The following is a 27,637-nucleotide window of genomic DNA, read 5'->3' on the forward strand; positions in this document are numbered from 1 at the left end:
AGTGCCATACTGTTCCATTAGCAGAGGACGTGAGGTTCAGAGTACACTGGGCAGATGAGATGGAGTGGCTGAGAGAGCAGAACAGCTGAGGGGTTAAGGGAGCTTGGAGGAAGAGAGGGGGCATAGGGCTCAGGTTGAGTGTTTGGAATGGATTGTGGATTTTGACTGTGTGAGTGGTTGGGGTAGGGTTGCGATGGAAGTAATTAAAAAGGTCTGTAGTAGCTATGCAGCAATTCCTAAGCTATTTCCTCTCCCCTCTTAATTATATTTTCAGTGGGTTAAGGCAAGGTGTCATATGATACAGCCTAGGCCTACATTGCACGGTAGGTTAAGAACCATCCAGTGAAGACAAACCTCACCTTGTTCCCCCGTAAAGTTTGGTAGTGTGTACTACCACACGCAGAACTGGACTAGCTAATAGGTGCCATATGTTTACTGGTTATCCATGGCTATAAGCTACAATACAAAAGCCTTTTCCTGCCAATAATTCCAATCATTGAGAGCATTACTTCACATCTGGATGTCCCCCCTATAATTAACTTGCCTGCCCCAGTGAGCAATGTATGCCTGACATCTAGTCTGGTTACACAGTGATTTTAGTTCGAACAAAGCCTTGTCCTCCTCATCATGGTGAAGCATTCCACAGGAACAGCCTGGGTCTTAAAGCCTGTTTAGGCAGGGAGGGATTCCCCTCTGGCAACGCTGCTGCCCCCATCTCTCCAAGAGGAATCACTCATCCATCAGTCATGGAACCCCCACTCGACCTGCTCGGCTGCCAGGCAGCAGGAATTCTGCAATGGGTTGATTAGAGCACGGGGCTAAACTAGGAGTGGGCAGTATCGTATCATAAACCAAGCCCCTACACACCAAGATGTTACAAATCCATGGCCCACAAACCCCTACATCCAGTATTAACATAAATAAATTATATTTGATTCATGGGATTGCTCGTCATTCCAAGACTAAAATAACCATCTGTCTGATGTCTGAAGATCTGCATATAGTTCAGAGGACAAGAGCTTTAAAGACAGACAGGCTGTCTATACAGAGCAAAGAGTGCAGCAAGGACAAGAGCCCCCATCATGTAACGAGCTCTAGCCAATTTTTAATGACACACAATAAAAATATTCCGCAAAACACAGTCAAAAACCATGATCAATATAGGAAGCGAGCATAGGATATGTACATTAATGGCTTTACAGCAAGGCTTATGGTTATAATAGAAAGAGGGGTGCCACAGAGACAAAGCCCATGATGCTCCTACCTCCTCTGGCCCCCCCAGCGCGCTGCGGGAGTGTGATGCCCCATCCCCCGGGACCCTGGTCCTGTAGGATGCTGCTCCTCTTTGTCTGACTGTGTCTGTGTGTTGGAGCCAACCAAACCTCAGCCTCTCTCTCTATCCCCTACGAACACTCTGCTCTGTTCCCCATCCCAGCATCAACACAGACACAGCCCACCAACCTATCCCCTGCCTTCCTCCTGATTATGTGGTATCCTAGCGACAACCAACAGGGTGCCTATGGAATCCCCATGCAGTGCAGCATGCCGATTGGTCGCATGCACCCCCTCTAATATAGATGGTGGTAATGATTTCACCCTCTACCCTCCCCCTGCCAGAATACTGAATTTGGTAGCATGAAGCCTCAGCCACATAATATTCTAACCAGCATCAAAACCATATTGGGTAAGTACAAAACCCAATCTGTAAATGTATAGTATCTATTTAAATATATTTTTAGTTTTTTTATTACAGAAAATTTGATTCCATCTGTTATTATTGCATTAGGACATGGGTTATAACAGTCTATAATCATTAATTATTATAGTCTACACACACACACACCACAAACATTCAGGATAGGATCATATATGCTAGTCATGGGAATCCTCTAGCAAATAAGCTAATAGGAACTGGAAAAAAAATATGCAATATTATTGGGTATTATGGTCTGTTTGAAAGATTTGAGGATATTTCTCAAATTAATTATCTAAATGATAATCTGACAGAAACATGAAAAAGAGCCACACAATTATAAAGAGGCATTTCATTATAGCGCACATTAATTGAAAAGATAATTGAAGAGGACTATAGATATGAGCAAAATTAAAATTGGTTTTTGGTTTCAGTGGAATTCAAACGTCACTATATAAAAAAAATACTATGGCCTATGCATTGCCTATAGAATAATAGACGGACATGTGTAATCAGCTGCTTGATGATGGCACCACATTAAAAACACCAATGACCATCACACCTTATAACATGCCTGGCTGTATGAAATGCAAACAGTTCAGTGGTTTGCTGCCGTAACGTATTGATTGGGGCCTGGCAGGCATAGCTTTTATTGATTATAATCTTCTCATTAGCATATAGATTAGCCTAGCTGCCTGCCGGTGGAGGAGAAAGCATGAACCTTGAGTTCGAAAGCAAGGAAAATGAGCTTGGGGACTGGGATGGGTCGGGAAGGCTGTCATGAGTCAGATCTGTTTTCATGCAATGTCTGACAGACAGCCCAGGGCTTGGGATGACCATGGTGTGGCTTGTTTGTATTGGAAAACAAACATGTCCTCTGAGAAAGGCTGGCGTCTAGCCTACCCCACAAACCCTCCCTACCACTGTTTGTCTGGACCTCCTGTCTCTTGGCCATCCCAAGTCACATAAGAGCCTCTTGGAATAAGAAATGGGCATATTGAGTTTAAAAGGTGTGGAGTTAATGGTGTGGTCCACAACTCAATATGCCCATTTCTTATTCCAAGACGCTCTTCTGGGGCTCTAAAAGGAAAAAACACTCATCTATATTTAGAAGGCATATTCGTTTTTTTTCTTCTTCTGTGGGACAGCTTTGGCATGAACCAATTCCTTTCACAGTTCCTGTATCTAGGGTACTGCAGAATATTCATCCTCCAAAATATCTAACAATGATCTCGTGGGCCTAATTTAGAAGGAATAAGCCTGGATGAAGATTTCAAACTGTGATATGCTTTTGATGCACATCCAGGCTTATTCCTTGTGCATCAAAAACGTATCACAGTTTGAAATGCATCCCATATTTAAGTGATAATGCCAGAGAAGCCAGAGTTGAGGGTATATTGGCGCAGGGATAGTCTCGGGCCGGCAAACACTGGCTTCAAGGGCATTAACAGTTTTATACAACAGGTTACAAACATATTCAAATAATTGACATATTTTCATATAAAAATTTTGATCAATTTATTCATACTATTTCATCCTTCCACAAGATATAGTCCCGACACAAATCTAGGGTTGCTACCCAAGCCGGCTGGTCGTCCATTATATTGGTTAGGTTGCCAGAGACACAGAACAGAAAGACCGAATGACTGTGTCGCATCTATGGAGGCGACCCAGACGTTTGTTCTAAATGTTCCATTGCCATGCTGGCAAAGTTCTTATCCCTTGCTAGCTAGCCAGCCAACTACGGATAACACAGTCAAGTCAAACATTGCAGCCAGAATAACAGCAAAGCAGTTGCATTTGCTTAATCTGTTTTGTAGTGACATTTACTTAGATACATAATACATCCAATGAGTTTGCAGACGACACTACAGTGGTAGGCTTGATTACCAACAACAACGAGACAGCATACAGGGAGGTGGTGAGGGCCCTCGGAGTGTGGTGTCAGGAAAATAACCTCACACTTAACGTCAACAAAACAAAAGGAGATGATCGTGGACTTCAGGAAACAGCAGAGGGAGCACCCCCCTATCCACATCGATGGGACAGTAGTGGAGAGGGTAGAAAGTTAAGTTCCTCGGCATACACATCACAGACAAACTGAATTGGTCCACCCACACAGACAGTGTGGTGAAGAAGGCGCGGCAGCGCCAACCTCAGGAGGCTGAAGAATTTCGTCTTGTCACCAAAAGCACACAAACTGGTACAGATGCACAATCGGGAGCATCCTGTCGGGCTGTATCACCGCCTGGTACGGCAACTGCTCCGCCCACAACCGTAAGGTTCTCCAGAGGGTAGTGCGGTCTACACAACGCATCACCGGGGGCAAACTACCTGCCCTCCAGGACACCTACACCACCCGATGTCACAGGAAGGCCATAAAGATCATCAAGGACAACAACCACCCAAGCCACTGCCTGTTCACCTCGCTATTATCCAGAAGGCAAGGTCAGTACATGTGCATCAAAGCTGGGACAGAGAGACTGAAAAGCAGCTTCTATCTCAAGGCCATCAGACTGTTAAACAGCCACCACTAACACTGAGTGGCTGCTGCCATACATGTAAAAAATGTATCACTAGCCACTTTAAACAATGAAACTTAATATAATGTTTACATACCCTACATTACTCATCTCATATGTATATACTGTACTCTATACCACCTACTGCATCTTGCCTATGCCGTTCTGTACCATCACTCATTCATATATCTTTATGTACATATTCTTCATCCCTTTGCACTTGTGTGTATAAGGTAGCTGATGACGAAAATGTTAGGTTAGATTACTCGTTGGTTATTACTGCATTGTCGGAACTAGAAGCACAAGCATTTCACTACACTCGCATTAACATCGGCTAACTATGTGTATGTGACAAATAAAATTTGATTTGAGATAATGATGCACAATTTAGAGGTCGACTGTGCTTTGTCAGGACACTGTTCATAGGAGCTAGCCAACTACACTTCTAACACAATCACGTCAAACTGAAGCTGGAAAGACCGCAAACTAAACTAAACAAAAATCTAAACACAACATTTAAAGTGTTGGTCCCATGTTTCATGAGCTGATATAGATCCCAGAAATGTTCCATGCGCACAAAAAGTGTTGCTTAAATTTTGTGGAGAAATTTGTTTACATCCCTGTTAGTGAGCATTTCTCTTTTGCCAAGATAATCCATCCACCTGACTAGTGTGGCATATCAAGAAGCTGATTAAACAGCATTATCATTACACAGATGCCCCTTGTGCTGGGGACAATAAAATGCCACTAAAATGTGCAGTTTTGTCACAACACAATGCCACATGTCAAGTTGAGGGAGCGTGCAATTGGCATGCTGACTGCAAGAATGTCCACCAGAGCTGTTGCCAGAGAATAGAATGTTAATTGCTCTACCATAAGCCACCTGCAGGGTCGTTGTAGAGAAATTGGTAGTAGATCCAACCGCAGAAGTGTATGGCGTCGCGTGGGCGAGCGGTTGCTGATGTCGACGTTGTGAATAGAGTTCCCCATGGTGGCGGTGGGGTTATGGTATGGGCAGGCATAAACTACGAACAACGAAACAATTGCATTTTAATCTATGGCAATTTGAATGCACAGAGATACTGAGGCCCATTGTCGTGCCATTCATACGCCGCCATCACCTCATGTTTCAGCATGATAACACCCCATGTCTCAAGGATCTGTACACAATTCCTGGAAGCTGAAAATGTCCCAGTTCTTCCGTGGCCTGCATACTCACTAGACATGTCACCCATTGAGCATGTTTGGGATGCTCTGGTTTGACGTGTACAACAGTGTGTTCCAGTTCCCGGCAATATCCAGCAACTTCATACAGGCATTGAAGAGGAGTAGGACAACATTCCACAGGCCACAATCAATAGCGTATGCGAAGGAGATTTGTCACGCTACATGAGGCAAATGTTGGTTCTCTGATCCACGCCCACACCTTTTTTTAAAAGGTATATGTGACCAACAGATGCATATCTGCATTTACAGTCATGTAAAATCCATAGTAGAGGTCAACCGATGAATCAGAATGGCCGATTTCAAGTTTTCATAACAATCGATAATCTGCATTTTTGGACACCGATTATGGGCAATTACATTGCACTCCGCGAGGAGACTGCGTGGCAGGCTGACTACCTGTTATGCGAGTACAGCAAGAGGCCAAGGTAAATTGCTAGCTAGCATTAAACTTCTTATAAAAAAAAAGAATCTAACAAATCACTAGTTAACACATGGATGATGATATTACAAGTTTATCCACCTTGTCCTGCGTTGCATATAATCGATGCGGTGCCTGTTAATTTCTCATCGAATCACAGCCTACTTCGCCAAACGGGTGATGATGATGATTTAAGAAGCACATTCACGAAAAAAAAGCACTGTCGTTGCACCAATGTGTACCTAACCATAAACATCAACGCCTTTCTTAAAAATCAATACACAAGTAAATATTTTTTAAACCTGCATATTTAGTTAATATTGCCTGCTAACATGAATTTCTTTTAACTAGGGAAATTGTGTCACTTCTCTTGCGTTTTGTGCAACAGAGTCAGGGTATATGCAGCAGTTTGGGCCGCCTGGCTCATGGCGAACTGTGTGAAGACAACTTCTTCCTAGCAAAGACCGTAATTAATTTGCCAGAATTGTACATAATTATGACATAACATTGAAGGATGTGCAATGTAACAGCAATATTTAGACTTAGGGCTGCCACCCGTTAGATAAAATACGGAACGGTTCCGTATTTCACAGAATACACGTTTTGTTTTCGAAATGATAGGTCATTAATATGGTCAAATCCGGAAACTATGGCTCGTATTTCTGGGTGTTATTATGTTATAATTAAGTATATGATTTGATATTTGATAGAGCAGTCTGACTGAGCGGTGGTAGGCAGCAGCAGGCTCGTAGGCATTCATTCAAACAGAACTTTCGTGCATTTGCCAGCAGCTCTTTGCTGTGCTTCAAGCATTAAACTGTTTATGACTTCAAGCCTATCAACTCCCGAGATTAGGTTGGTGTAACCGATGTGAAATGGCTAGCTAGCTAGCGGGGTGCGCGCTAATAGCATTTCAATCGGTGACATCACTCGCTCTGAGACCTTGAAGTAGTTGTTCCCATTGTTCTGCAAGGGCCGCGGCTTTTGTGGAGTGATGGGTAACGATGCTTTGAGGGTGGCTGTTGTCGATGTGCCCCTGCTTCGAGCCCAGGTAGGGGCGAGGAGAGGGACGGAAGCTATACTGTTACACTGGCAATACTAAAGTGCCTATAAGAACATCCAATAGTCAAAGGTACAGTGCCTTGCGAAAGTATTCGGCCCCCTTGAACTTTGCGACCTTTTGCCACATTTCAGGCTTCAAACATAAAGATATAAAACTGTATTTTTTTGTGAAGAATCAACAACAAGTGGGACACAATCATGAAGTGGAACGACATTTATTGGATATTTCAAATTTTCAAAATTCAAAATTATTCAGCCCCCTTAAGTTAATACTTTGTAGCGCCACCTTTTGCTGCGATTACAGCTGTAAGTCGCTTGGGGTATGTCTCTATCAGTTTTGCACATCGAGAGACTGAAATTTTTTCCCATTCCTCCTTGCAAAACAGCTCGAGCTCAGTGAGGTTGGATGGAGAGCATTTGTGAACAGCAGTTTTCAGTTCTTTCCACAGATTCTCGATTGGATTCAGGTCTGGACTTTGACTTGGCCATTCTAACACCTGGATATGTTTATTTTTGAACCATTCCATTGTAGATTTTATGTTTTGGATCATTGTCTTGTTGGAAGACAAATCTCCGTCCCAGTCTCAGGTCTTTTGCAGACTCCATCAGGTTTTCTTCCAGAATGGTCCTGTATTTGGCTCCATCCATCTTCCCATCAATTTTAACCATCTTCCCTGTCCCTGCTGAAGAAAAGCAGGCCCAAACCATGATGCACCATGTTTGACAGTGGGGATGGTGTGTTCAGGGCGATGAGCTGTGTTGCTTTTACGCCAAACATAACGTTTTGCATTGTTGCCAAAAAGTTCAATTTTGGTTTCATCTGACCAGGGCACCTTCTTCCACATGTTTGGTGTGTCTCCCAGGTGGCTTGTGGCAAACTTTAACCGACACTTTTTATGGATATCTTTAAGAAATGGCTTTCTTCTTGCCACTCTTCCATAAAGGCCAGATTTGTGCAATATACGACTGATTGTTGTCCTATGGACAGAGTCTCCCACCTCAGCTGTAGATCTCTGCAGTTCATCCAGAGTGATCATGGGCCTCTTGGCTGCATCTCTGATCAGTCTTCTCCTTGTATGAGCTGAAAGTTTAGAGGGACGGCCAGGTCTTGGTAGATTTGCAGTGGTCTGATACTCCTTCCATTTCAATATTATTGCTTGCACAGTGCTCCTTGGGATGTTTAAAGCTTGGGAAATATTTTTGTATCCAAATCCGGCTTTAAACTTCTTCACAACAGTATCTCGGACCTGCCTGGTGTGTTCCTTGTTCTTCATGATGCTTTCTGCGCTTTTAACGGACCTCTGAGACTATCACAGTGCAGGTGCATTTATACGGAGACTTGATTACACACAAGTGGATTGTATTTATCATCATTAGTCATTTAGGTCAGCATTGGATCATTCAGAGATCCTCACTGAACTTCTGGAGAGAGTTTGCTGCACTGAAAGTAAAGGGGCTGAATAATTTTGCACGCCCAGTTTTTCAGTTTTTGATTTGTTAAAAAAGTTTGAAATATCCAATAAATGTAGTTCCACTTCATGATTGTGTCCCACTTGTTGATTCTTCACAAAAAAATACAGTTTTATATCTTTATGTTTGAAGCCTGAAATGTGGCAAAAGGTCGCAAAGTTCAAGGGGGCCGAATACTTTCGCAAGGCACTGTATATGACATACAAGTGGTATTGAGAGAAATAGTTCTATAATTCCTATAATAACTACAACCTATAACTTCTTACCTGGGAATATTGAAGACTCATGTTAAAAGGAACCACCAGCATTCATATGTTCTCATGTTCTGAGCAAGGAACTTAAACGTTAGCTTTTTTTACATGGCACATATTGCACATTTACTTTCTTCTCAAACTTTTTTTTTGCATTATTTAAACCAAATTGAACATGTTTCATTATTTATTTGAGGCAAATTGATTTTATTGATGTATTATATTATGTTAAAATAAGTGTTCATTCCGTATTGTTGTAATTGTCATTATTATAAATAAATAAATAAATAAAAATAAATAAAAAGCTGATTAATCGGTATCCGCTTTTTTTTAATCCTACAATCGGTATCGGCGTTGAAAAATCATAATCGGTCGACCTCTAATCCATAGATTAGGGCCTAATGAATGTATTTAAATTGACTGATTTCCTTATATGAACGGTAACTCACTAAAAATCTTTGAAATCATTGCATGTTACGTTTATATTTTTGTTCAGTATAGTATGAGAACTACAACATGCTCTCTACCTATTAGCTAGCCCCGACGTGCTGAGGCTATCCCTTGCTTTGAAAGCATCGTCACACTTTTTTCCATTGACAGAAACATCCGTCTGTCACGAATGTTAAATACAATTATTTGAACTTAGTCTGCCAATTGTCCAGACAGAATATTTTGAAACAGCACTATGAATTTCATCCCAATAGCCAGAAGGGGGAACCATGGGAAGCATTGAACTACAGAAATGTAGCCGTGGCAATATATTAATTTTGCTGATATTTGTACCAGTTAAAGAAACTAGGATATTATTCCATCTACAGAGGTCAGATTAAACTGATTTGAGCTTATGTTAAAAGGTTTCTGGCAATGGTTTCATCTAAAAGGAGGAAATATATCTACTCCCAAATATTTAAAATGGGAAAGGCCTCAATCGGGGTCTTGAGGCAGTACGGCTGATTTGGTTAGACTCATTTTATAACTTGAGATGAAGCTGAAATATATCTACGATCTTCATTGTTTTTGGAAGCAATTGAGATACATTGTCTGGATATAATAAAATATTGTCTATGTATATGAAGTGATCAGTAGATTTTAAAGTCAATTCCCATGTCTTTAAAGACAGACCAGTGATATGACCATACTAGTTTATCAAAAGCTTTTTCTGCATTGGAGGGATAATACAGCCTAAGGAGCTGTTGTTTCTGATGAAGCTTCTAAGATATGTAACAGTCTGAGGTTATCTGAGGATGAACGCTTTTTAACAAACCCGCTTTGAACCTTGTGGATAAATTTGGGTAAGAAAGTCTCTAGATGGGACAACAGTTCAATGTGTGTTTATCAAAAGACAGTGAGTGGGTGATGGTGATCACACTAGGTGGCATCCTTACATTTTTTTTTTTAAATAAAAGCAAAATTATTGCTGTATTCACATCGCTCACAAATGAACCCTTCGTGAATGGCTCAGCTAATAATTTTGAGCAATAGTGAACATAACAGATTCCAAAATGTTAAATAGATCTCAGGAGGAATACCGTCCCAGCCAGGTGATTTGCCTTTATTTATGGTATCCAATGCCCTTTTAAATTTATTGAGAGAGATTTGGGCTCCCAGCAAGGTGGCTTCCTCTGAGATAAGTGGTTCTTAATTTTTTTTAGAAAGGACTTTGTCTGGCTTGATGTGGATTTACAATCAGAGGTTTACAGTTCTTTGAAGAACCAGTAGAATCTTTGATTGATTCATTTGGGTTCCGATTGAAACGGGAATTACTGATTCAATAGTTGCTATATCAGCTAATCATTACTGCATAGCTTGTTGGCCAGTAAATGGCAAACGATTACCATGGAAGTAATGGTTGAATCTAACCCAAATGGATGGCAAATTCTGCTTGGTTTTATCAATAAATTAAAGTTATGTCTTGACTTTGGAAAAAGTAACAGCTACCTGGTCTGAAAAGTGTGCTGAGAACAGTTAACATTTCAAATATCTTCTTTCATTGTGATTTATTCAACCCAGATGCAAATGCAGTGACATTCCTTTTTATAAAACCTTTGGTGGCATCTCATAGAATCCACGGGTCATCGACTGAATTCTTATTGATCATTATGAATTAATTTAGTTGTAGAATGTAGAATGTTGTAGTAATTAAATGTTGAAATGCCATCGTGTGGTTCTTAAGAGATTCTGAAGTACGAAATTGATTTGTGAGAATGCTAATAAACTTACAATTTAAGTTCATGCTGTCGATTTTGTTCACTCCATGGAAATCGAATGTAGGCCATCCCTTGAGGTTGTAGAATGGTCAATGAGTACTGTCCAAAATGACAGTCAGTGTACTACATTTGTTGGAGTGTGTAACGAGAGCGAGAAAGTCTCCCTTGATCCATAGGCCCGAAAGGACTGAGGTGTAATTGAGCCGTCTGCCTCTGATAGACTTGTCTTACACAGCTGAGTAGTACAAAGAGAGTCTGGCCCCCTTCCAGGTGTGTGTACTGGATGCATGGCAGTGGTGTCTTGTGCGTATGTGTGTGAGTGTTGACACTCCGCCACACGTGGCCCATTCCCTAAGGCAGTGTGGGGCATACTACAACACCCACACCAGATGTACCCCAAGGGACCTGCCTGCTCTCTCTGTTCTTCTCTACATCTTAATATAGAATGCCACTTAAGGCGTCAGCATGCTTTCCAGACAAAACAATTCGGAAGAGTTTTTTTTTTTTCGGGCACACATTTTTTCTGGAGGAAAGCCTAAGTCCAGAGCCGAAGTCTATGTCCTTTCGTCAGTGATTGGTCAACAGTAAGGAATTTTCAATAAAGTGTTTGGTGTCATTCAACGAGAGAAGTCTTGTTTTCATGCACATTTTTAATTGTGAAATACTGCACGACTAAGGTCCCCGGGCAAAAACATCAAAATTAATAACTCAAGAAATCTGTTTCTTAGATTAATTCAGACTATTTTGAGGAAGTGTATACTGACTAAGGCGTCTCAAAACGAACAAACCATACTATTGCGGTACTTCAAGCGAAGGTCTTTTAAGAGAGTATGAGAGCACACTTGTTCCCGAACTGAAACATGCTGATGCCTTTAGCCTAATTGTTACGTGTTAAAATCCTGCTGACTCCCCTGTAAACCTAAATAACAAACCACAGTATCTCATCCCATACCGAACATTCCTCATTTACTTCACTCTATAAATACCTGTATCAAACAGCACTCCCAAAGCCGCAGATTAGTAATATGCGTCAACCCAGACACTATTCTATGAATCAATCTCAAAAGAACCATTCCCCTACAAAGGGAGAAATAGGTCAGGCATGATCACTGGTAGTGAGCACAGAGTATTGAAAGCCCTGGCCTCATCAGAAGACATTTAGCATGTCTATGCCAGCTGTGGGCCAGCCTGCCCCTTGGAGGACTAGACAAGACTGGCAAAACCAGATGTTGACTGACTTGACTCCTTACCAGTAAACTATCTTCGATGCAGCTGGGTGACTGGCCTGCTATGCCCTTGTTTTGTCATGATAGTCAGGGTCTCCCAAGGTCTTCCAAAACCCTTGGCTGGATGTTCTGCTCTGATACCATTCTCAATGTTTTAAGAAATGTTTGCGCTGGGACACAATGTGCTGTGACACCTCAGTGTCATAATGGTAAATATAGGCTAGCCTGCCCTTAGACATGAACTGTCTCACTTCTTACTTTGAACTAACTCTAGTTTCAGTCAATAAAGTGAAATCAACAACTAATCTTGTTTAGTCGTGGATGAAAAAAATATTACTTTTCAGTTACAAGCCAGCAGACACTCACTGACACTCCTGGTTCAAACTAACGCCAAGCGTCCATCCACAAAGGGGCCCAGACTGCCATGACAGCAACAGTCTTTAATTATCCCTCGTTCCCTGGGATGCAGTGGAGAGCTAGGCTTAATTGGTATTCCCTGGTAGAAGACAAGAGGCCTGGGCTGGTGGGTTCATACAGCTAAAGTCTGCAGAAACCAATCCCCCCATGACCAGGTCTCTTCCCTGTGGGGGATTTTATTTTTTATTTTTCTTTATTTAACTAGGCAAGTCAGTTAAGAACAAATTCTTATTTACAATGACGGCCTACTGGGGAACAATGGGTTAACTGCCTTGTTCAGGGGCAGAACGACTGATTTTCACCTTGTCAGCTCTGGGATTCGATCCAGCAACATTTCAGTTACTGCCCCAACCACTAGGCTACCTGCCGCCCCAAAATGATGATCTCTGTGGGGAAAGGATTAGCTCTCCATAAGGAGGTAAATAAATACAAATATTTGATGAGGCATTATGGTGGGACAGGGGCAAGCCAAGGGTTAAGGTCAGGGCCCCCTCCTGCTTATTTACAGATTAGGATCTAAACCATAAAATAATGCTACTTTATTCCAACAGCATAGATTTGCATCTTTCAAAAGTCTTTCAGAAGCCTTGAATGAAATTGAATCAGTACCTTGGCTTAGGTTGGGTAATATGAGTGTGTTGAGAATCACACACACAGAAGTTTTTTTGTCATGAGTCTTGCCCTTGAGGCAGAACTGAGCAGTTTCCACTGGATGAGCAAGCTGCAAATGCTAAATTGGTTATATCGTAGAAATTAATAGAAACAAAAACGTGCTTTTTGGTCTTAATTTAAGGTTAGGCGTGTGGTTAAGGTTAGGGATAAGGTTCAAATCTGATTTTGACTGTGGCTGTGCCAGCTAGTGACCACTGCAGAGCTGCTTCCAGTATGAGTCATCTCAATAAATGCCAACCTGCCACTAACGCACACTATGATGGGTATGACTGTAAATTGAGAATGTACTATTTGAACACACTACTCCGAATGATTCTCCCAGAGCACTGTGACCTGGGGTCCAAGGGGAGATACTCTATCCATAATAATGTTCAGTCATACTGAGCAATAAAAGAGAGTCCCAGTACAATTAACCTCAAAAGCCTAGAGGAAATTCTAGGCGCTTCACTGTAATAGAGCATACTTTTCTCCAGTTTGACAGCTAACATAGTGACTATTGGTATAGTGCCTTCAGAAAGTATTTACACCTTTTTCCAAATGTTGTTGTGCTACAGCCTGAATTTTAAACAAATTAAATATTTTGTCACTGGCATACACACAATAACCCATAACGTCAAAGTGGAATTATGTTTTTCGAAATGTTTACAAATGAATAAAAAATGAAAATCTGAAATGTCTTGAGGCAATAAGTATTCAACCCCTTTGTTATGGCAAGCCTAAATAAGTTCAGGAGTAAAAATTGGATTAACAAGTCACAAATTGCATGGACTGTGTGCAATAGTAGTGTTAAAAATAATTCTCACGGCTACCTCATCTCTGTACCCCACACATACAATTATCTGTAAAGGTCCCTCAGTTGAGTCGTGAATTTCAAACACAAAGACCAGGGAGGTTTTTCAATGCCTCGTAAAGAAGAGCATCCATTGTTAGATGGGTCAAAATAAAATTAAAAAGCAGACATTGAATATCCCTTTAAGTGTGGTGAAGTTGTTGATTACACTTTGGATGGTGTATGAATAGGCCTAGATTCAGTCACTACAAAGACACAGGCATCCTTCCTCACTCATTTGCCGAAGATGAAGGATACCGCACAGGGATTTCACCATGAGGCCAATGGTGACTTTAAAAACAGTTACAGAGTTTAATGGCTGTGATAAGAGAAAGCTGAGGATGGATCAACAAAATTGTAGTTACTCCACAATACTAACCTAAATGACAAAGTGAAAAGGAAGCCTGTACAGAAAAAAGTAAAACATGCACCCTGTTTGCAATATGGCACTAAATGAAAATAAAGAAATTAACATTAGGTCCTGAATACAAAGTGTTATGTTCGTGGAAAATCAAACACATCAATGAGTCCCACTTCATATTTTCAAGCATAGCAGTGGCTGCATCATGTTATGGGTATGCTTGGCAAGGACTATGGAGTTATTTATGATAAAAAGAAACAGAATAGAGCTAAGCACAGGCAAAATCCTAGAGGAAAAACTGTTTCAGTCTGCTTTCCAACAGACATTGGGAAGGAAGAAAAAAAAAAAAAATCACCTTTCTGCAGGACAATTACTTAAAACACAAGGCCAAATATACACTGGAATTGCTTACCAATACATTTAATTTCCCTGAGTTACTAGTTACAGTTTTGACTTCAAATCATCTAGAAAATCTATGGCAAGACATGAAAATGGCTATCTAGCAATGATCACAAGCAACTTGACAGAGTTGTAAGAATAAATACAAAAATATGTAACATGCAAATATAGTGTGTTAATGGGTGAGAAAATATATTTAGTCCATTTTGATTTCAGGCTGTAAAAAAAAAAAAGTGGAATAAGTCAAAGGGTATGAATGCTTTCTGAAGGCACAGTATGTAATATGCACATACACAAACATACACATTGAACGGAGTTGTCGGGTAGTCATGTAGCCTACCTTGTTGGTCTCATTTGGGTCACTGAAAGAGCCAAGGACACTATAACTAGCCTGTTACAACAATGAACATTCAGACTAGAGGTCTACACAGATCCACCTGTACCCAAACACTCAAGACCCATAAGGGTCTGGATCCAGAATTTGAAATAATGTCACGGTCAGATCTGATTGTCACCGGTCACGGGAATGTGTAATTTTAACTGACTTGTCCGGAAGTACCAATACAGATCCGAACATGACTTCAGCAAGAAGGAAAGAAAATAATTTATGCTGCTGCTTGTTGTTGGTCAATCATAAGTTACCAAAGCAGCAATAGGCTACAGTCATAGAGCCTCCATGTGGGGCAAAAGTTAGAAGATATCTAATCAGTTAATTAAAGAAGGATAGGCTACAATGACCAAGAGCCAACAGGTAGGCTGCTACTTTATATTCTGAATGGAGATGTGGTTTGTAACTGTAAAACGAGAATGCGCATGCAGCCTCAATTAGCCTAGCTAGCTAGCTTAACTCGCTTCTCCCGGTTTCATGCAGGCAAGGCCAGTAGTAATGTTAATCATATTGGATGACACATAACCTAGCTAAGGCAGCTATTAGTCTACTATGGCGCAAGTTGGCTTGGTTTGTTACCTTCGCTCCCTCTCTCCTCCCAGTGTCACTTGCTCACACTCACAGTAGCCTACACACAGCACAGCCCCTGCTAAGAGCGCCACCTTGCTCTGCCTCATGCTTTAACAACTCCAGTTAATAAACCATCTTCAAAATTGACTTTTCTGCTGCTTCCCTCACTTGGATCGAAACGGCTCTGACCAGGTCTGGTAGTCCTTGGGTCCGTTCAGGAACAGGTCTCTATATTAAAAAATTATACATTTATGCATATGGAGTCCAGATGGGAAAGCCCCAGGTCCATTTCGCAACGGGTCCAACGTTTTGGACCCGTTAAGGCCTCTAGTTCAGACATGCTGCACTTGTCAAAATAACCAACCCTTCCCCCTCGCGACCTTGTGACTCAAGGGACACGGTCTCAAAAGGCACCGACCTATCCCCCCCAAAAGTGTCCAGGGAGGGAAGCGCTGTGTTCGTAGGTGTGCAGCCCATGCAAATGAGCATGCAAGAGCTGAGCACCAGCTAACTGATCCTTGCATCTGTTTTTAAAAACCAATTCATTTTTTAATCTAATCCACAAAATAGTTCCGTGTAGGCCTTCTAACTGATGTGTGTTCCTGTTTATTGCACGCATGCACTGAAGTTCCTCTTGTCTAGCTAGTAGCTAGCCAGCCAGCTCTGTCAGTCAGACACGGAAGGTTGCTGTCAGCTCAAAAAAGGTCCCTCACGACTAGCATGCACATGCTCAGACTAACACGGTCATTGACCGCAGAAGAACAACTAGAAGACCGAGGCCAAGAACGGCCTTTCATAACGAAATAAAATGTTGTTGCCATACCTTCCACGAAGGCCTTGTACTTCCCTGCTTGGAAATACTTTCGTGCTTCTTTCCTGCTATTCTAGCTACACCATTATTGGATATTGTTGAATACGATACACTTGGAATAAACCAGCGAGAGTGGAGGAACAGGGGTGTGAGGAAAAAAAACTATGCATTAGCGTTCCGAAATAGAACATGTGACATGTATTCACCCAATGGACAGAACGTGTACCTCTTTGGCACTCCCCCTTCCCTTTCAGACCCGGTCCCTCCGGTACCCTTCCATGCGCCTGTCAAATCCGTACTACGGAACCTGTCATGGTCTCCATAGCAACACATAGGGATTTAACCCTTGTCCGGTTTTTATTGGCTCATGCCTTTAAATTGGTAGCTATGTAGACAGCGCAGTGTTTGCAAATACCGTATGATCAAAAAGAAAGGGAGAGCAAAAAAGAAAAGAATGTTGCATTGTTAAATATCTCATCTGAGGTCAGCATCAATTCTGAAAAAAATAAGTCAAAATTGGCATTTTCAAAATGATCATATAAAACCACAATTACATGCGAACTGTTATTGTCTTCCACTAAATTATGGCAATACTAGTCCAAGGTAGAATTCAGGGGTGGGGGAAGGGTTGGAACCCCATGTTATATGTCAGAGGGTAGGGGCTGCAATGCATGCAAATGTATTCAAATGTCAGGGCTATCATAAATACAGTGCATGAAAATGCACTAGGCTCTGTGGCTCTGGGGCAATGTTGATTGGTCACAGATGTAATGGTCCATATGGTGCCATAAAATGTCATTTATTTTGGGAAACCTCATTATGGGGCATGTGTGGCACAGAACCTTATCCTTGACCTCAGGGGGCTGTGTACAGGCAGACACCTATTTAAAGCCTCAGTGAGCTTGAACAGTTGCCAGATTCTCCATAATTTCTCTCATTAACCCAAACAACATTTCTGAATCTAATGTTATATTCATCACCCTCCCTCATGCCAGCTACTGCTAAAAGTAACATGTATTACAGTCAGCTTCAGAACAGCAAGTATTGTACATGATCATTGTGCTTGTGTGTTACATCTCCAAGGGACAGACAGGCTATTTCTTAAAAATCTAAAATGTTCTAAAGATGTCATTTTCTACCTTTCTTAAAAATACATCAAAGCCTTATCCACCAACTTTGAATCATGGGGCTGAGGCAAAATGTTGACCTATGATAATAATATGGACATAGACTAGATGAATTGCTAATGTTTCAGGGAGACCCTATTGTGTTTCCTGTAACACGAGGATGAAGTGTATTCATTGGCTTGCAAATGCTGAATCATTTATCAGAATATGACTTATTTGGTTGGACCATGAGTTAATTATCTGCTCTTTCATAGCCCCTTGATACCCAGCTCCCAGAACCTTCATAGACGGGACATTCCAGTAACTTGGTTATTCCCAAAAGACCTGTTATTATGAGCTGAAAAGTCAGGCAGCAGGATAATGCAATAGAATACAGTATCTCAAATGAACCATGATGAGGTGTGTTCAATACACCATTCTGGCTGACTAGAGTGAGTCTCAAAACTCATGTTTACACCATATCATGAACAATAATGGAGTGTGTATTATTCATGAGAATCATAATGAAATATTAATGATGGCTCCCTCAGTGGCATGTAGCCTAGCGGTTAAGAGCGTTGGGCCAGTAACCGAAAGGTCTCTGGTTCAAAACCCTGAGCCGGCAAGGTGAAAGAAATCTGCTGTTCTGCCCTTGAGCGAGGCAGTTAACCCTGAACAACAACTGCTACCCGTATATAGGAATATATTTGTCGTCCTAGATCTGAAACTAAGCCGACATGGATGTATTTATATATACTGTTGTGAGTAGAAGAGTTGGAATAACATGTTATAATAATAAAACATTTATAAATAAAACAGATTCTGTGTTGTGGTACTGTTGTTGACCAGATGTGAGGAGTTCGTAGAGAATGGACTCATTGCATATGGAATGAGCTGCAGCAAGTATCACACTTCTCTGTAATCAAAATAATACAGCCACCTGCTGGTGGAAAAATAAGCTGCATTAATCAGGATGTGGTACCCTATCTCTACAATGATTACATTCAATCTACATGGAACACATAACCAACCAAAAGCAGAAATAAAAATCAGCATAATACAAACAAAATGTGATAAAAATGTCTGAAGATAGTGTGCCTCAGAGATGGCATTTTAAGACTTCATAGCTTGAGCTATGAAGTCATAAGATACCATCACAGAGGCACACTATCTTCAGTCTGCTCTCACAGATTTGAGAGGTGGCCTAGTTGTTATTTCAATTCATAAACCTGAGATACTTACTGCCACATGTTCACTGAATGGCCTTGTATATAGTGAAAATGGCTGAAACCCCATGATGGGCTGGCGGTCTCCCTGAAAAGCTAACAGCTTCATAGCATTAGTGCGTCAGGTGATGAGAAGAGGGGAGAAAAAGAGGGACTCGTGTAGATAAGTGAGTCATCTGTGGAAGGCTGGGACTGACTGACAGTCGCTAACTTTCTTTTTCCTCTCTTTGTCTCTCTTTTGCCACCAGGATCATAGATTCAGAAGTCTGTTTCTGTATTCTCCTATAACAGATGGTCTTTCTGTTGTATTTATTGTTATGGTAACAGAGACTTGAGGATGACTGTTATCAATGGGGTTAAACAGATGCAGATCATCTCCACCGAGAAAACAGCCTTGATGAAGGGGCCATATGTTACTGAGGTAAGAGCCTCCTTATTTCAATGTGCAATGGTAGGCCATTTATACTTTTACTTTTGTCAATGTTGGCTACTTATATTCCAATATAGGGTAGATAGACTTTTAGGAACTTGTTAGTTTAATGGAACTTGTTACTTTAAAGTGAATATCTTTCAACTTCGATTTTGCAGTCCCTTGTATTATGGCGCAGTAGCTAAAGGGTGACGCATGAGTGATGCATGTTTTATTGAATGAGTGTCAAAGAGATCAGCGTGACAAAAGAAAAGTTGGAGAAATTCATTAAACAATATTTCTGTGGTAGCGTAAGAATCCGGAAACAAAGTACAGCCCTACACTGTGTTGATAGGAGAGAGTCAATGATGAGGGACAAGGATTGCATTCCTGTAATAAGATAATTGTTTGGTATGAAAGCAGAAATAATGCCCTGTATGTATAGTACATACCAGACAGATTTGACTGGTTAGTATAGGTTACAACTGTAACAGAAGTTGATATGGGCGGGTAAAAACATTTGGCCTGAACTCACTGTGAGCTCTGCTAGTCAGAATTCCACTCTGACCGTGCCAGTCAGTTTGACATTTCTGTTGGTCACTGTGCATCACCCATCAAACTAAAAATGTGTCACATATCACAGAGGGTAGTGCTGTCCTCATAGCATATCTATTTTGGCTCTGCAGGTTACCCCAGAGTAAGCTCCTGCTCTCACCTGGTAATGTGTTGCAGACAGTAATCTTGTCTGGCATGGAGGGTCAAGGTTGCTACTGAATGTCCAGCTACATGGCCAGGTCATAGAGCCTGTAAATATACAATGTATCAAAACTGCTATCACTATGCTATTACAACGCAATTACTAAATTATATGTAACAACATGTTACTGCAATGTTGTTAGCTACCAAACTGGATGATGATGAATGTAATTATGATGATGACAATAAGTAATGATGATTATGGACATGACAGGGCTCTGTATTCTATCAAGAAAATGATCAACAGTTTGAGTAACATCACAACATTATATTATTTCACGACACTAAGGTTTGAAGTTGCATGGCAGCTGAGGACTACCACTACACAGTACATGACAAACAATCAATCATTGTGCCTGTAAAAGATGGCCCTTTGGGCTTTGGCTGTAAAGACAGCTTAGCTAGAGGTGGCACTGTGTTGGCTGGGAGCTTTGTGAAAGCTGGGTGTGAGGTATCTGACTAAACTCAACTCCATGGTGAACAATGTTTCTGCTGAACCACACCAATGGAGTTGAGCAAAGACCAGGCTTTGTGGAACTCAGCTCTGACTATATCAATTCACACATGGTCAATTCTTCAAAGACTCCCAAAAATGGCAAATCTGCAGAATGTGCATGTGCCAACTGAATCTCAGATGACGTAGGCTTAGATTGTGTGATTTGATTGGACAATGAGCATTTGGAGACCTAGGCACATGCACATTCTCGCTGAGTTGCCATTTTCGAGAAACAGAAACGAGCAACGAGTTGGTGATTGAAAAAGTATTGATTTCAGCAAACAAAGATAGGCATGCAGCTACAGAGGACAAACATAGGTACGAGGTACGTGTTTCATATATATATATTTTTTAAAGTATTAACCTTGGTCGAATCAATGTAGTCGGACCTGAATTCCACAAAGCCTGGTTTCTACTCAACGTTGTTGGTGGAGTTCATCAGAAACTTCCTTCACCGTGAAGTTGAGTTTAGTCAGCTAGGTGTGAGGTCTTCTAGCAGGACACAAAGTGTTTGAAATGCCAATGTTAGGGGATGGACAGTGGGTGGACAGTCTGAGAGGTTACCAAAGGACAAACAGATACTACTTCACTAGACTATTACACTACGCTATACTACTTTATTGTACTACCGTCATCCCAAATCCAGAAGAACTCAGAGGTCACCGTCTATTAAATAATGTATCCAGATGTGACTATTATTCCTGTATGGCAAAAGTTACATGGAAATTGGTTACTTTTAATAGGAAGAAAAACTGTTAATGTTCATTTGAGCAACATGTCTTTGGATTGGTCAGATAAAATAAGTCTGTCTGTTGCTGTTCATACTTTGGTTAAGGACCTTGGACTTGTGTCTTGGTCCACAAGGGGGAGCCAATATGTTACAAACAGCTTCTGACCACAGATTTCATCTTGGTCATACTGACATAGAGGGCATGGCTTGTTGGGCCCAGTGAGTTCTAATTCTCAAAAGGAATCTTTCATTGACTGATAGATTCACTGCAAGAATGCGTTACTGAAAAAAAAAAAGACAACATACTGTAAGGTCAACATCCATATAGTGTCATCCATGAAACTCGCACTGGAGTCCACTTAAACCAAGTAAAAACTGGACTCGTTTTAACTATGTATTTGTTGGATTCATAAAGTAGTACCAATGTTGCTGTTTTGCAAAAGACATTCAAAAGATCAAAATAAGAATGACCCTTTAGAAAGCAAAAAAAGGAAGGGAAGCAACGAAGGACAAAGACCATGTGGCTTTGTGGCTTTGTGTGAGCAAAGATGCAATAATAAGAATCAAACAGCTTTGCATGCTTCCTTGGCCAGCTGAAAAACAAACACTATATATTCACCTGTGACTAAATACTATATTGACAAAATTCAGGACTAAAAACATTCCTCTCTGCTGGGTGAGGCAGTTCTCAGTGTTATTCAGTCTGGATTTCCTCAAAGGGGTTTAAAAATAGATGGTAGGCAGGACATGGCTAATTGTTATCTTGAACAATGATAATTCCTAAAGTAACACACTCTACAATATATGTGGTTGTTTCCTGAATAGACAGTCTTTCTGGTTTATCCTCAAATTATTTATTTATGCTGAATGTTCCTGAATGTTCCTGAATGAAAGGGCTTGGGAGGGGCTTTGGAGTTGCCACTCGGACCTAAGTTTCCGTGTTTGTGCTAGAAATCCTCAGTTTGTTCTTCATTGTTGCATACTTCTTCAATGTGTCCTCCTGAATGTTTGTATTTTTAGGGAGTTTGGCTGTGTTGTGAGGAAGGATATTTATATATTTAGTACAAAGCTTCAAATGTTTTCACTGTGTTCTCATGGGAATGGTTTGAAAAGAACAACGTTCTAGTTGGTGTGTAAAAGAGCACTTTGCTGTCAGATGTGGTGCTATCCCGTACATTTCATACTATAGAACATCAATTAACAATAGTAAAATAAGTAATTGTTCCCAAAATGTATATCCTGTCTATCCTCTAGTAGTAGCTGCCTGTTAGGCCTTTCGACAGCCACACAAACAGTGAGAACCTTTCACTCTCCAGGCATATCCGCAGGGTCCTACTCTGGGCCTTGTCTGAGCCTCAGCCCTGGCCTGAACATGAGCTGTAAGCCCCACTAGTTTTGCAAAGAGCAGATTAGGAGATGGGGTGTCTGCCTCATTTGAGGTGTGCTTGAATGACCTTACATAGTGCACGCATTCATTAACACAATCCCTCGACATCCAATACAAATAAAAAGGAATTGTGCTGTCAAATGTACAGTGCCCATTAGGGACAAATACTCAATGTTCATCCTCAAATACAAATGATAATAATGTGCAGCACTGCTCCGTCTGGTTCAGTGGAATGGGAGTGTTGTGAATGCAAACAATGAGTTCACCTGAGGCGAGTGAACAGGAACCGCCCAGGCTGAACGCTACGTCAGAGCTGTAACTGTTGGCTTTGATGTGGTGGTTTGGCCCATTCCGCGCAGACTCTAGAGCAGGGGTACATGCTGTCTAGACGTGCGCATGTTGATTTTGTACATCCACACCAGACGTGATCCAAGACACATAGGTTGAAATATCAAAACGAACTCTGAACTATATTAATTTGGGGACAGGTCGAAACACATGAAACATTCATTGACATTTCACTAGCTAGCTTGATATAAATGTTTACAGTACTCTCCCTGTCCTGCATCCTGTTGTCATGGGATATCATGGGATAAAAACACTGTTGTCATGGGAGAGTAAATACACATTGAATAAGAAATAGCAAAAAAAATAAGAAAAAATTGCAAGAAAAAATAACATGGCTATACATGGCTATACAGGGAATACAAGTACTCAGTCGATGTGCAAGGGTACAAAGTATGCTAATTGAGGTAGGGGCAAAGTGACTGCTGCAACCTAGACTCAGGAGTAAACATAACATAGTAAATGTAAAGCCAGGACACTCCATGTTACATTTCATATGTGTCACGACCCGGCTTGAAGCCCGTAACAAAAAGGGAGACGTGGAGATAAGGAATAACAAAGATATATTTATTAACTGAGGTAACCTTTAACCTATATACAAATAAACAATGGTGTGTGTAGTCAGTAATCAGTAGTGTCAGTGAGTGGTTGCGTGTATAGATGTGATAATGAGGAGTGTTGCAAGATGCCAAAGCAAGCCACAAAAATGCCACAACCAAAATCAAACAGTGTTTCTGCATGGAGAGAGTCTCCTCATTGAATGGGGAAAAGGTGTATTTTTAAATCCGGAACACACCTGGACCCAGGTGTATCCCATTTCGCTGACGACCCTCCCAGCTCCGCCCACTGACATCCTATTAAGGAATGTCTTTCTTTTGGTGTTTTTCAGTCAGTAGAAAGGCCTCTTCAGTCTCCTAAGTTTTCATAATTGTGACCTTAATTGCCTACTGTCTGTAAGCTGTTAGTGTCATAACGACCGTTCCACAGGTGCATGTTCATTCATTGTTTATGGTTCATTAAACAAGCATGGGAACAGTATTTAAACCCTTTACAATGAAGATCTGTGAAGTTATTTAGATTTTTACGAATTCTCTTTGAAAGACAAGGTCCTGAAAAAGGGCCGTTTCTTTTTTTGGGTTGCTGACTTTAGGTGGAAAATGCTAATGTTGGCTAGGTGGTTAACATTAGCTAGGCTAGAGTTTAAGGTTAGGATTGGAGTTAGGTTAAAGGGTTACGGTTAGGATTAGCTAACATTAAGTAGTTGCAAAGTAGCTAAAAAGTAGTAAATAGTTGCAAAGTTGCTAATTAGCTAAAGTAGTCCGTGATGAGATTCAAACACGCAACCTTTGGGTTGCTAGACATTTACATCATACACCAATCCATCCACCCTACTTTTGTGTTTGCCTTAACCTTCTGTCTTATGTAACCATACTAATTACATTTATTATGTAACATCTAGTCTGAGATCAGGCTGAGTGACTAGGCAACAGGATAGATAAGCAAAAGTAGCAGCAGCATACAGTATGTGGTGAGTGTGAACATGTGTGTGAGTATGTGTGGCGTCAGGGTGCATGTTGTGTGTGTTTGTTTGTTAGGGTGTCAGTGTAAGTATGTTTGAGTGTGTGGGTATAGTCCGGTGTGTGTGCATAGTCTGGTGTGTGTGCATAGAGTCTGTGCAAGAGAGTTAGTGAAAACAAATGGTCAGTGCAGGTAGTCCGGGTAGCCATTTGATGATCTATTTAGCAGTCTTGTTTAGCAGTCTTATGGCTTGGGATTAGAAGCTCTTCAGGGTCCTGTTGATTCCAGACTTGGTGCACTGGTACCTCTTGCCATGCAATAGCAGAGAGAACAGTCTATGGCTTGGGTGGCTGGAGTCTTTGAAAAACGTTAGGGCCTTCCTTTGACGCAGCCTGGTTTCGAGGTCCTGGATTGCAGGGAGCTCGGTCCAGTGATGTACTGGGCCGTACTCACCACCCTCTGTAGTGCCTTGCGGTCAGGTGCCTTACACTTGTCATACCAAGCAGTGATGCCGTCAGTCAAGATGCTCTCAATCGTGGAGCTGTAGAACTTTTTGACGATCTGACGGCCCATGTCAACATTTTTCAGCCTCCTGAGGGATGAGACAGTGTTGTGCCCTCTTCACAACTGTGTCGGTGTGTGTGGACCATGTTAATTCCTTAGCGATGTTGACACCAAGCAACTTGAACTTCTCAGCCCGCTCCACTATAGCCTATCGATGTGGATGGGGGCATGCTTTCCCCTCCATATCCTGTAGTCCACAATCTGCTCCTTTGTCTTGCTGACACTGAGGGAGAGGTTGTTGTCCTGGCACCACACTGCCAGGTCTGACCACCTCCCTATAGGCTGCCTCATCGTCATTGGTGATCAGTCCTACCACCGTTGTGTCATCCGCAAACTTGATGATGGTTTTGGAGTCGTGCGCGACCACGCAGTCGTGGGTGAACAGGATGTACAGGAGGGGACTAAGCACACACACCCCTGAGGGGCATCCATGTTGATTATCAGTGTGGCAGATGTGTTGTTTCCTATACCCTCACTGCCTGCAGGTGGCCCACCAGTAAGTCCAGGATCCAGTTGCAGAGGGAGAAGTTCAGTGCCAGGGTCCTGAGCTTGGAGGGGACTATGGTGTTGAATGCTGAGCTGTAGTCAATGAACAGCATTCTTACATTCTGTAGGTATTTGTTTTGTCCAGGTGGATGAAGGCAGTATGTTGTGCAATAGAGATTGCGTCATCTGTGGATCTCGATCACATATCTCTTATTTTATTTGTGGGTATACTTGGGAACATATTTCCTAAATTATTTTTTGTTGTTACTGAATTCGTCTTTTTTTTTTTTACCCAAAACTAAAATGTTTATATTTATTTTATTTTTTACTTTGGGGGCCAAAATAAATCACTCTCAGGCTGGTTTTGGCCCGCGGGCCACCTGTTTCCGAAACTTACAAGAAACCTGAGACACTTCCCAAAGAAAAAAGTTAACATGGCATTTCTTACATGATGCCACACCAATCTGATCCAGGCTTATAGTGTCATTTTAATGTCTGCGTCTATTCCCACTAAGTGCTGTATATGGGTGATTCTACAGAAGTGATGCAAATTGCAGTCCCATCCCAAAAATATATATTTTTAAAAACTTGAGACATTTATTGATCATGATATGTCCTAATTCAATCCAAGGCAATAACAACAAAAAATATTACTAGTTAAAAAAAAAGATTTTTCTGAATAATAGTACTAGTTAGTATTAGATACTTCTCCACAACTTTGTCCCTGACCTGTTTGGAGCGCTCCTTGGTCTTCATGGTGCCGCTTGCTTGGTGGTGTTGCAGACTCTGGGGCCTTTCAGAACAGGTGTATATATACCGAGATCATGTGACAGATCATGTGACACTTAAATAAAGTCCACCTGTGTGCAATCTAACTAATTATGTGACTTCTGAAGGTAATTGGTTGCACCAGATCTTATTTAGGTGCTTCATAGCAAAGGGGGTGAATACATATGCACACACCACTTTCCGTTTTTTATTTATTTTTATTGTTTGAAACAAGTAATTTTTTTCATTTCACTTTACCAATTTGGACTATTTTGTGTATGTCCATTACATGAAATCCAAATAAAAATCCACTTAAATTACAGGTTGTAATGCAACAAAATAGGAAACACACCAAGGGGGATGAATACAAGGCACTGTACAAATGAGCATTCCTTTCCAACCCCCAATCTGCACCACTTCTGTAGCCATATAATGTCAGCGAGTGTTAGATTTAAACCTCTGTGGGTTGACAGGTTTAGAGAGAGTGAGACAGAGGCTGCCCAGGTTTACACTACTGCATGACTCAGAGAAAAAATGAGAATGGACGTAGGAGGTAATTTGCACATCTGAGAGAAGTAGAGAAATGAGAGCAACAGCACGGAGACCCAGCCTCTGACAGCTCAACCTCAAGTGTCTTTGAGCCTTTTAGGAACTTGTTAGTTTAATGGAACTTCTTACTTTAAAGTGAATATCTTTCAACTTCGATTTTGCAGTCCCTTGTATTATAGCGCAGTAGCTAAAGGGTGACGCATGAGTGATGCATGTTTTATTGAATGAGTGTCAAAGAGATCAGCGTGACAAAAGAAAAGTTGGAGAAATTCATGAAACAATATTTCTGTGGTAGCGTAAGAATCCGGAAACAAAGTACAGCCCTACACTGTGTTGATAGGAGAGAGTCAATGATGAGGGACAAGGATTGCATTCCTGTAATAAGATAATTGTTTGGTATGAAAGCAGAAATAATGCCCTGTATGTATAGTACATACCAGACAGATTTGACTGGTTAGTATAGGTTACAACTGTAACAGAAGTTGATATGGGCGGGTAAAAACATTTGGCCTGAACTCACTGTGAGCTCTGCTAGTCAGAATTCCACTCTGACCGTGCCAGTCAGTTTGACATTTCTGTTGGTCACTGTGCATCACCCATCAAACTAAAAATGTGTCACATATCACAGAGGGTAGTGCTGTCCTCATAGCATATCTATTTTGGCTCTGCAGGTTACCCCAGAGTAAGCTCCTGCTCTCACCTGGTAATGTGTTGCAGACAGTAATCTTGTCTGGCATGGAGGGTCAAGGTTGCTACTGAATGTCCAGCTACATG

At 41.3% G+C, this 27,637-nt stretch overlaps 2 protein-coding genes across 8 annotated transcripts in view; one reads left to right on the plus strand and one right to left on the minus strand.

The window, feature by feature from the left end:
- Nucleotides 1-16,717, minus strand: part of LOC110527983 (polyhomeotic-like protein 2) — a 56,336-nt gene extending 39,619 nt beyond the window's left edge. For 3 of the 7 annotated variants that reach the window (XM_090241157.1, XM_090241156.1, XM_090241155.1), the window contains exon 1: nucleotides 16,536-16,716. Coding sequence is in view for 3 of the 7 variants with exons in the window: in XM_021609657.3 (XP_021465332.3) it covers nucleotides 1,265-1,308 (44 nt within the window). In the remaining 4 variants the exon portion in view is untranslated. Of the gene's footprint in view, nucleotides 1-1,264; nucleotides 1,490-16,535 lie in introns of those variants that run through there. The other 4 variants (XM_021609658.3, XM_021609654.3, XM_021609659.3 and 1 more) reach the window with 3 other exon arrangements.
- Nucleotides 16,718-19,024: 2,307 nt separating this feature from the next.
- Nucleotides 19,025-27,637, plus strand: part of glut1a (glucose transporter 1A) — a 59,271-nt gene continuing 50,658 nt past the window's right edge. Inside the window, exon 1 of the mRNA XM_090239488.1 lies at nucleotides 19,025-19,276. Coding sequence (XP_090095614.1) covers nucleotides 19,193-19,276 — 84 coding nt within the window. The 5' untranslated portion in view covers nucleotides 19,025-19,192. The remainder of the gene's footprint in view (nucleotides 19,277-27,637) is intronic.

Source organism: Oncorhynchus mykiss, chromosome 7 (assembly GCF_057628025.1).
Source record: "Oncorhynchus mykiss isolate SJ-2025 chromosome 7, ASM5762802v1, whole genome shotgun sequence".
Lineage (NCBI taxonomy): Eukaryota > Metazoa > Chordata > Actinopteri > Salmoniformes > Salmonidae > Oncorhynchus > Oncorhynchus mykiss.